Genomic DNA, 11,857 nt, shown 5'->3' with positions numbered 1-11,857 from the left:
GAAGAATCTTGACTAGTTATCTCTTCTTCTTGGCCTCTAGCCTCCTGCCATGGTGCTAGGTCCTCTGTCTACTTTGTATTCTTTACCTCTCATCTGTCGTTCATACCCAACAACCCTTCAAATATATGTTCATTTCTTATGTTACAGTTTATCCATCTTTTTCTTGCTTCCAGCCCAAATCAGCCATACACTGAGGATTATATTTCCACAATTAAGATGAACTATTAGAGTATCTTGCCAGATAAAGACAGTTTTCTTCCTAAGAGAAATTCTGCTCCCAGCTAAATCTTACACTAACATTTTATATCTTCATGCTACACAGTCATGATATAAAGAAATATATCTAGGTCCATAATGAAAGATATGTGGCATGTATGCCTCCATTACCCTCTTCACCATAAAAGATGTTGTCAACCAATCACAACATGCTCTACCAAAAATGGCTCAAAATCTTTCTTCTCCATGGTTGTAGCTCCTGCCAAAGAGCTCTTTCTGTTAAGGTCCCAGATTCCACCAGGTAGCCCTGATTGTGGTCTCATCTCCTGCTGGCAGGCCCCTCCATGATTCTAGGACCAAAGAGGGTCATTGCTTCTGGGTTCTTGTAATATTACCTTTCCCGTTATTTCCCAAACCCGAGGATTGGTGATAGGCTTCTGCTTCTGCTAATCTTGAGCCTGTTTCACTGTCCCCATTTGTCTTCTATCACATGCATTGCCAATTCCTTATATTAAATTCCCTCTATTTGAAATAGCTAGAGTGGTTTTGTTTTTTCTGATTGGACTCTGAATGATACGCCTCCTTTGAAAATTTCTAGTATGTTTTATCTTTTCTGTGGTAGAATCATATTCAGTAAACCTCAAGTTGGATCTTCAAGCCATCCCAACATGCCTCCTTCTGTGCTGTATATTCTGTCTTCTCCAGATCCGTTCTCACAAGCCTTCTCCACCCTGCTCTTAGTTCTAGGAAGCTGGCCTTTACAAACTGCATCCCCTGGCTTCCTTGCCCTCTGGCTTCCAGGTGGTCTGCATCAGCAGATGAAGGTAGAGGAGAAAGTGTTTGGAGTATTTAATCCTCCAGCCCCCTATGGCTTTGCTTATTTACCTAAGGTCATAGATTGTTAGTTTCTTTCTCAGGCTACAGGGCATGCCAGTATTCCAAAAACGTTTCCCTCCCCTTCCCCCCTCAAGCCTAAGAGTGGTTGTAACTTCCTACAGCTGCTAGTCTCTGGGTGCTTTGCTATCTCTTTTGACCCCTTAACCCTACTCACCCCTTAGTAAATAGTCCCTTCATTAGAGTTTCTTTACTCACCCTTTATGAGAATGCCATCTGTTTCCTGCCAGGAACGTGATCAATACAATCACATACCTGTGTTTGACAACCCACCCCTGTTCATTGCAAACTCTCAGGACCCTATTTGTACTATTACTAACCTGTACCAACACTGTCTCCTTGGTTTCTGGCTTCAAATTATTGGCTCTATTTTCCTCTTATGTATGGTACTACTCCTAACCTTTGTACTTCATATTTGTATTTGGTCTCCTCAGGTTGGAGTCTTCCCTCTCCCCAGAGGACTTTATCTCTAACTCACTCTTCTTCTCCTGCTACCAAGTATTTCCAGGCAATTTACCTCAGTTTGAGGACCCTTAAACCTAATCTCCTTTCCCAACCTGCTTGACAAGTGACTAATTCTCCAAAAACAGGGAGAAATATTTGGGCGTATTCTGTGTTACATTGTTGGCATTCTTTCTTCAATCTACTCTACAACCCCTCCCTGGGCAATCTCATACATTAACACCTCTTAAATTTATGTCTCCAGCCCTAACCTCTCTTGTGAGCTCCAGACCCGTATATTCAACTGCCTATTCAACATCTGCACTTGGATGTCTCAAAGGCACATCAAGCTAAACATGTCCAAAACGAAATTCATCTCCCCCTTGATCTGATTCTCCTCTAGTGTTCTTTGTCTCAGTGAATAGAGCCACTAGACCCTTGTTCAAACCAGAATCCAGTAAGTCATTCTAGATTCTTCCTTCTTACCCCACTTATCCAAGTCATCAAGTAATGCTAACTTTATCTCCTAAATCTATCTCGAATTATTTACTTCTCTTTATCCCTACCCACTACCACTCGATGGGATGGTGTTAAGTCTAGGGTATTATCATTTTTCTCCTGAACCACTTCCATAGCCTCTTAACTGGTCTCCCTGCGTCCACTCTTGCCCCTCTTCAATCCCTCCTCCACACTGCTACCAGAGTTCTCATCTTCTCTATGCTTAAAGTTAAAAATCTATAACATTGCCCACAAGGCCCTGCATGTTGTTGTCCTTGTCAACCTTTCCAGCCTTCTGGAGACTTCTCTTCACTCACTGTGCTTCTTCAAGTGTGCCAAGTTTATTTGACCTCAGAGTCTCTGTACATGCTGTTCTTTCTATGGAATGTTTGCTCTATTCTCTCCTTTTACTCCTCCATTAGATTTTAGCTTAGATACCATCTCAGTAGAGTCTTCCTTGACACTCTAGGCCAGTCTAGGCAGCATGCCCTCCACTTTGTATGTACCCAAGCACCCTATACTTCTCCTTTGTAACATAGTATTCTTGTAATTATATGATTGGAGATGTCCATCCCCTAGGCTGTAACTTTCACCAGGGCATAGAGTGTGTTCTGTTTTCACTGGTAGCACACACAGTAGGTGCTGAATAAATGTTGAAAGAATGAATGAATATAGGTACTTATCATCTTGACCAGATTGTAGATTTTATGATTGCAAATTTTAGATCCCCACAGAGCCTAGCTCAGTATGCTGTGTAATCTGTCTCTCTTACTCTCTAACGTGTGTGTGTATAATTTAATCAACAAATAGTTGATGTGAAAAATGAATTGAAATTCCTGGAATTACTCAAGTTACTCTTCAAAACCTCCTCACCTATATCTATTATGTGCATTTCCTTCTCCTACTCTACATATATCCCACATTTTTGTCTCCTTTTCCTACGAGGACAATAATTCATTCTTTGTGGCTAGAGGAAGCTTCTCTAGCCAGTAATTCTCTCCCTTTTAATGCCATTGCACTTATTAAAGAGCACAAATGAAATAGCTGTGTACAGTTAGAACACTATACAATTTTAAATAAGAGCACTATTTTTACCTAAGAGGAGGTGTTCTCATTTCTAGGAGGGGAAAGATCACAATCATGTATATGAAGAACTGGCATTGGCCGTGAACATTAAGTCAAATGATCAAAGGATTAGAATTTGCATTGTGGGTTGATAATTCATGTATATTTCTGCCTCTTCCCTTCTTCCATGTAAATTAAAGCTGCAGGATCTGCCTTTGTGTAAACTTCCCTACAGTCTGTTAAATATGTGTTGCTGCAACTATAAAATGATTTTAATAGATGGCAGAATTCTGCTTATTTGTTCTGAATTTCGGCACAGGGAGTAATTAATAACCTATAGAGCTCAATAGTTTTTTGCAGAACTTGGAGTGTAATGGAATGAATAACTCTGGAGTATCTATTCAGTGCTCAGAAAGCAAAGCACTTTTTGAGATGAGTACTAAACTAGGAGTCCAAAGACTGGCAGTGTACTCTTGACTTGGCCTCTGTGTAACCATGAATGTCTCCCCAATCTCTCTGTGCTAACGTCCTCTTTTGTGAAACAGACTTCATAATACTTCCACTCATTACTCACAGGGTTGCTGTGAGGAACAAATGAAGAAAGTACGAAATGGAAGATACATAAATAAAAATATCCCACATGTTGGGGAATGTTGCAAGATATTGGTACTTCAGATACCTTATCTCACTCTCACCTCAGGTCACTTTCCTTGGCAGCTGGTAGTCATTACCCATTTTTCACATCTTACTACTAAAGAAACAAACACACCAATAAGGTGGCAAGTGGGGAGAAAATAAAAGTTGGGAGGTTGGCGACTAAGAAAAAATAATGACACCTCAGAAATATAAATCCCACAAATTTGTAATTGTTACAATTTATATTGGGATGAAGAGACTAATACTCTTTATATTCTTCAGACAATATATAGCTGTTATCAGCAAACCAAACAGAATTTATTTTACAGGGAACAAAAATGACATGCTAAATATTAATTCAAATATTATATTTCATATACACAATATGAATCTATTTCAAGTATTAATGATTTTAAACAAAAGAAACCCAATTTTCTCTTCCACACAATTTTGTTAAAAAAAAAGTGCTTCTTTTGTACAAATGCAGGAGAATAAGACGTATTACTAAATATAACTACTTAATTGCATTAAATGGACCCCTTTTACCTACTTAGTAAGCATGGTGGGGTCTGCAGCCATCAGACTCAGGAGTCCAAAGCTTCAGATTTGGCATAGATGGAAATGTTAGGCTGAATGAACCTGTCTTTACTTGATATACCTCAAGATTTCCTGCCTAGTACATAATACATAATACAAAAGTCTTTTACAATAAACCTTGTTTTATACAACCCATGATTCTGAAATGCAAAGTACACTTTTGGATATTGAGTTATTTTAAACACATTAGGAAAGTTTACTGTTTAAAGAATTCATGTGGTGAGTCCTTTTATTTGGTTGAATTATATGAAATTGCTGATATTTCAGCATTTTTATTTATGGAAAGGGCAATTTCATGTGATTCAGTGTAATAAAAAGTGAAGACTCATTCTTTCACCTTAAAACAAAGTACTTCTATATATAAATAACCTACCTGTTTAGATACATTTAGGCTAACATGCAATATTTTGGAGAGTGGGGGTGAGGGAAGGAATTGCCAAGTCAGCATTTTGGATAGATGGATAAATTCAAATTATGCCCATTGATTGCTCTAGCTGCCTCTTTGAGCGGTAATATATGTTAATTAATACATTGGAGGATATAATAAAATTTAATATAAATGGAAAAATTTTCTTTACAGTTGGTTTGCTATGATGAAAACATTCAGTTTATTTTCCCAAAGATTAAATACCATGTGAGTCACCATAATGACATATCTGCTTACATACATCTCCACTTATGTTATCACTGGAAATCGTGAGGGGTTATGCTGCTATTTTAGTGCAATCTGTGCTGTGTACTTTGGTTAATGCTCGGTGAAGATTTGGATCCCATGGGGTAGTTGTGATGAAAGAGGGTGGTTGTTTTCCAGGTGAGTAACCTAATCATAAATTGGGAATCTTCTTCCAACTCAGAGATTAAGGAGCAGTTTAAACTCCTGAAATCTGTGTTGGAGAGGTCAGGTGGGCAGGGAATAGATTTGCAGTCTGTCTCTTCATCAGATTCAGCAACAAGGCATTGGGTATCTTGCTATTCACTGCTGTTGAAAATGTAATCAGTTCCTTCATTTATCCAGTCACTGACTTCTTAACTGTAAAGTGCATTCAAATACTGTGAGCACAAAAGGCAGAGTGCGGAGTGAGGAGAGATGTGTGTCCTTAAGAAGTTCTGGGGTATATTGGCAGCCTTTGATGAAGTGAGTGTATGGCTGCCAAGAACTAACATTTTAAAAGGTACTTGGAGTCTGGGTGTTGAACAAAGACAACTTAAACCACCAAATGCAATAATATGAATCACTCTGCATTTTGGAAATTATAATACCGAAAGGGGAAGCACATGCCCTATCGAGTCTTAGCCTACCTGCTCATCTCTTCTGAATGGTGCAGAATGCAGCTGCCATCTCTTACAGTGCGCTATTGTTAACAGGTGTGCCAGAGTCAGCCTTGTTGCTGAGTTAAGCTCTGCATGTGGGGATTTCACACTTTGCAGCCCCTTGGAGAGGGAGTATTGGCAAATGACTGTGTATAAAAGTAGAAAGCACTTGGGAATTTCACCACCATGCTAGATTTAGATCAGAGTAAAGGGGCCAATTTAAATTGGCAACAAACTAGAGAGAGCTGCATGTCTGGTAGAGGTGCCATTAACTTAACATCCATTCCACTTCTTTCTCACTGCCGCTGCAATTCCCGACGGAGCACTTGGTTGAAATTTGATGACCACCTTTTAGGTGCAAGAGAGAACTGATTTTTTTCTAAGCAAGTAGAATTTAACATGGGTGTTTCAGTTCTTTGGTGGCAAGAGTATGACCAGCCTTCTAATTTCTAAACAGTACTCATTTCCTTTTGTTCCCTTTTGGAACATTAATTATTAAAAAATCAAATTCTTTTTCCACTACTGGCATACTAGGGCTACTTTTGAGAATGGAATTTTTCAAAATATATTTCTCTTATAGGTAATAAGTGAAACACTTAATCTTTTGGCAGGGATCAGGAAGGGAGGAACATTTTCTGGGAAAGACAAATGTGACATCTGAGGACACTGATCTCAATAAGGATTTGTTGGAGGGTGTTGTTTAGTCCTTTCCTCCTTTGTCTCTCTTTGTTTTTCTTACACTCAAATCTAAAAGGAGTCTAGTGATGACTAAATAGCCCTCAGATCATTTTTCAGAGAGATAAACCTGCTACCTAGAGGCTTGAGTGTTTTGCCCAAAGGCACAATCATTCAACGACAGAATACCAAGATTATTTCATTTCTGCTTTGAAGTACAGTTGAGTCTTCTTTGCTGAGGCCATCTTTTTTTTTTTTTTTTTTTTTTTTTTGCAGTACGCAGGCCTCTCACTGTTGTAGCCTCTCCCGTTGCGGAGCACAGGCTCCGGACGCGCAGGCTCAGCGGCCATGGCTCACGGGCCCAGCCGCTCCGCGGCATGTGGGATCTTCCCGGACCGGGGCACGAACCCGTGTCCCCAGCATCGGCAGGCGGACTCTCAACCACTGCACCACCAGGTAAGCCCTGCCGAGGCCATCTTTAAACAAAGCTTATATTTGAGTGCAACTCAATCCTGGAGCATGATGGGTAAGGAGAAAAAGGCAAAGAAGCTGCACGTATAATATAAGGTTCATTATCATAAGCACATTTTGACTTAATTTTCCCTTGGTCTGGGGGGAGCTCACTGTTCCAGATTTTTGTAATACATCGGCCATTATCTGAGTTTTTAAAAGTCCAGTAATAGTAATAACACAGATATAAAATGCACATTTTCCCTCTCTAGATGAGTTTGTTGACTAGAAACTTCTTTTTGTAAACTTGCTCTTTAAATTGAAACAGTTTCTTTTAAGAACTCTTCTTTCATTTGGGACAAACCCGATGGCCACAGATGATAAAATCACTGCTCCTTTGGGAAAGGGCTCGTGGTCCCTTCCATTAACCTCCAACATGATTTAACTTCATGTAAGCAGAGATGGTTCTTTAGGGTCCAACTGCTAAATTAAAACTTGTTCCTTTCTTGGGATACCCTCTTTGAACAATTAGCCCTTTCAAAGGCAAATTTTCCTCGTTCTTGGAGCCTCCAGGGTCATGTGTTTTTTACAACAGCTGCATGTGAATTTCTGCAGTCTGAGGTTTGCTCAAGGCCCAGGCGCTCTTTGGTTACCATGGAAACCTCCCTCCCAACCAGCTGCCATTTCCTATATTCCTGGCAAGGAATGAGTCAGACCTCTTAGATAGCCCACAAGCAGGGTCAAGATAAAGAATAACACAGAGAAAACATGAAAAACTTGTTAAGTGAACAACTTGTTGATTCCCTACATGGGAAGCTACATGCAACAAAGTCAGCTTTCCTGGACATCAACATACAAGGGTTCACTGAGATCCTTTAAAGCTCACTTTCTTCCTGACTTTAAGGAGTGGGGATTCGACTCTGCATCTCTACGTCTGTAAATTGAGGAACACTTTCTGTGCTCTCGGAGGTGATGGGTGAGATGACATGTTTGAGCCGAAGGAGCATTGTGAAGAGCAGGATGAGGAGAATGGCCAGGAGGCTCAGGAATAAGCCCACATACATATACAGGTTGGAATACTTCTCTGAAGTAGTGTCAACCTCTGTTGCCAGGGTGGGAAAATGGGCCCACCCAGTGAGATTCCCATGGTACTTGAAATGCACCTCCGTCATCACTTAAGACTTGAGTTGGTACCTATTTCTATTTGATTTCTATTGCCCTTGAGGCATTCCACAGTCACTTAGGCTGTCTCTGAATATGCTGGAGGTGTTCTAACAATCTCATACACAAAGCAATCACAACCAGAGCCAAGTCAGCAGTGCACAAGCATCCCCCTCCCAAATAGTTTCTATCAGAACTTCTTAATCATTTTTTAAAAAATATAAATAAAATCTTTTACTTTCCACAGTCCTACTCATATACTGATTAAAATAAATATGGTGAAACTGCTTTATAATACTGGTATGGAGACAAGAATGAGTATTAAATCGGACTTTTCCTGTCTTTTGGTAGAGGGAGAAAGAGCTCTATTTTATCTACAGCTCATCTAAATCTGTGCATTAATTATGTGAATTTAATTGGATTCTTCTGTGGGGAGACTTTCTAAAAGCTTTTATATATTTCAGGCTCAGCATTTTCTAAAAGCTTTTGTATATTTCAGGCTCAGCATATCTGAGTTTTTACCCTTCTTGTCTTTCTGGATCCCGCATAGGGATGACACTTGTAAGGTTTCTTTCCAGCTGCCACAGCTTGAGGGTTGGAAGTCTAGAGGATGTGACTTTTCTACAGTTCTGTTGACATCCCTCACTGTAGGCTGGAGGGAAAGTGTTGTCAGACCTGGTAATTCTCAGATGGAGGAGGTCTCAAGAGATGCAGACAGCAGTAGATCTAGGCTCGGAAGATTTGACTCTTAAAATTCTTCAACAGATTTTCCTGAAAATCAAAAACAACAATAAAAGGTTCGGGTGTCTAAGAAAAACAGACGGCAATTTGTTTTGAAATAAAAATTAACTGATATGTTGCAAAATGTTTTGCTATGGGAAAATTAGTCTTAAAATGATACCCTGAATTTTTATCATTTTGAATGCTTTTTTTCCTGAGTGGTAAATACCGATTACAAGGTTAAAGAAAAATTCAGATCAGAGAACAGCAGCTAATAACTAGGTTAGGTTAAGACAGTGTTTCCCAGACTAACTGGTCATAAAATTTACCTGAAGTACTTATTAAAATACAGACCCTGGGCCCCCATCTGGACTTTCTGGATCATAATCTCCACAGTAGGGGGCCTGGTCACCACTCTAGAGAGTCATATTTTATCGGTCTGGGGTGGGGTCCAACCACTGGTATTTTTAAAAAGCTCCACAAGTGACTGTAAAGTCAGGACTGAGAACCACTGCCCTAGTTTAAGCAGGAAAGCCTAGCACTGAAATAAAGGCCTAAATCTAAGGATTCATTTCTTCAAACCCCAGGTCGCAGTGCCATGGGTCGCTTTAACAAATCATGGAATTTTCAGGAATGTAGGCTTCCCCCAATTTTGTTTTTGTGTTCTGTCTCTCTCATTTAAGTCTGTGGGGTGAGAATATAGTTTTTTCCCTCAGTATTTGTAGATCAGAAGTAATTGAAAGGGTGTGTTTGTTCTGAGCAAATAACTGCATCATTCATTATTGGTAAAGACAGAACTTTGTCTTTTTTTTTTTTTTTTTTTTTGTGGTACGCGGGCCTCTCACTGTTGTGGCCTCTCCCGTTGCGGAGCACAGGCTCCAGACGCGCAGGCTCAGCGGCCATGGCTCACGGGCCCAGCCGCTCCGCGGCATGTGGGATCTTCCCAGACTGGGGCACGAACCCGTGTCCCCTGCATCGGCAGGCGGACTCTCAACCACTGCGCCACCAGGGAAGCCCCAGAACCTTGTCTTTATTCGCGAAAATATTCAAGTGTGTAAATAGGGTCAACTATTTACTGTTGAAGGCTTCCAAAATGATTTAGCTTGTTTTTCAGAACATGAATTTTGAATATGGGTGACTATAAAAACAACATAAACCACCATCACCTGTCAAACTTCTATGTGCAGTAGTGTCAGAGAGCTGACAATGTAGCCCAGTTCTGTCGCTTGTTAACATGCCCAAGGAGAGTTAATAGAAACAGCTCCAACAATTAAATTACTCTTCCTACAATCTTGAATTGTGCGCCCAGCCTGGGAGCATTTCAGCTTAAAGTTTATGTTCACTAACCTGTGGTACTATACTTTCTGTAATCTGCATGAGCCTTAGCCTACCTATCTAATTCCCCTACCACCCATGTGGTTCTCAAGAAACAAGAGCAAACAAAGAGACAGGGTCTCTTTCTACTGTCTTTGGAGCTATGGTCTAGGAAACATTTTTGCAATACTTAAAGGTACATCTATTTTGATTTCTGATTCACTAACAAGTGGAAAAGATAATCACATAGGTACCCCTTTATTCCCTAGAAACACCAGCCCCAAAGGCAATGGTTCTCCTGAGTAGCTTGTTACGAATGCCGGTTGCAGGGTCTACTCTTGGGAGCTCCTTCTCCCCAGACCACTCTATTCTTAGCCTTGCTTGTCCTCCCAAATCCAGTTTTTCTCAAGAGTGTGATGCATGAACCCCCTACCTGATTTAAAATGTAGACTCCTAGGCCCTTCCCCAGGCCTACTGAGTTCTAATATCTTGGATCAAGGCCCAGGAATATGCATTCTAAGCACAAGATTTTCATGTGATTCTTTGCATGTAGAGCTTTGAGAGTTAACTATCAGTTTCTCTATCTAGATATCCCAGCTAAAGAACATAGCTAATCTTATTGGTTGTTTGGGGACCCTACTTTAAAAAACTATTAAAAGAGTGCCACAGGTTGAATTATGTCCCCCCAAAAGATATGTTGAAGTCCTAACACCCAGTACCTGTGAATGTGTTGTGACCTTATTTGAAAAAAGGGTCTTTGCAGATGTAATCAAGTTAAAATGAGGTCATTAGGTTGGCCCTAATCCAATATGACTGGTGTCCTTATAAGAAGAGAAGACAGGGACGTTCAGGGGGAAGACAGAGACAGAGATTGGAGGGATGGACCTACAAACCAGGGAATGCCAAGGATTGCCAGGAAACACCAGAAGCTAGAAGAACCGAGGAAGGATTTTACCCTACAGATTGCAAAGGGAGCATGACCAAGCTGATGCCTTGATTTCAGACTTCTAGCCTCCAGACCTAAGAGAATAAATTTCTGTTTCAAGCCACCCAGTTTGTGGTACTCTGTTTATGGCAGTCCTAGGAACCGAATACACAGAGTAATCACCCTGAGGCCCTAGGGTTTTGGAACCCTTGGGGCAATGTTTCTGAAGGAAGTCCCTGGAATATTTGTATTACAAATGCAGGTTTCTGGGCCTTTCTCCGTGCTTCCTAGATCAGAATCTCTCGGGATAGGACCCTGAAGTCTACATTTGTGACAAGCTACCCATTTAGAGTTTCTAAGTACACTCTGCAAGGAATGGTTTCCAGTCCCTGTTGCCCTCAGGATCACTTACGAAACCTTTTGAAAATATGTATACCTGGGTTCTTCCTTCAGAGGTTCTGATTCAGTAGGTTTGTGTGGGGCACGAACAGCTGTAGTGCCTAAAGTTCCACAGGTGATTTCGATATGTGACCTGGGCTGAGAAGCACCACTCTACAAATAGAACAGAGCGTCGCAGAGTCAGGACTCTGACAGTCCCGGGCCACCCACATAGAGGCATTACTTTTTCACCTGGCCTCCAGAAGACAAGTCGAAGGAAAATAAACACTCACTGCTAGTGCAATCCAAGTGTGAAAAGCCTCAACAGTAGTATAGTATCTTTTTGGTCTCCTGTGGACCTCCAAATACACAGATTTGGGTAAGTCAGGCTTCTTGCTTAGGCACATTGTCATCATCGGTGCATCCAGGGTCCCTTTTATTTGTTTACTCAGTAACACCCATGGACAAACACCTGTAAACAAACACCTACCAACTGTAAGATTGAGAATAACTAATAATTTACATGACATCTACCTATGCTCCTCCCTATCTCATCCCACACCTCCCCAGAAATTA

At 40.7% G+C, this 11,857-nt stretch overlaps 1 protein-coding gene across 1 annotated transcript; it reads right to left on the bottom strand.

The window, feature by feature from the left end:
- Positions 1 to 7,682: 7,682 nt before the first annotated feature.
- On the bottom strand, positions 7,683 to 7,955 carry SERTM2 (serine rich and transmembrane domain containing 2; the record flags this gene model as incomplete). Its single annotated transcript, XM_082864339.1, has 1 exon — positions 7,683 to 7,955. One exon carries the CDS (start codon positions 7,953 to 7,955, stop codon positions 7,683 to 7,685), a length of 273 nt encoding a protein of 90 aa, XP_082720465.1.
- Positions 7,956 to 11,857: the final 3,902 nt, after the last annotated feature.

Source organism: Leucopleurus acutus (assembly GCF_964270905.1).
Source record: "Leucopleurus acutus genome assembly, chromosome: X".
Classification (NCBI taxonomy): Eukaryota; Metazoa; Chordata; class Mammalia; order Artiodactyla; family Delphinidae; genus Leucopleurus; species Leucopleurus acutus.
The sequence above is the reverse complement of the archived record's forward strand: the minus strand, read 5'-3'. Positions and strand labels throughout refer to the sequence as shown.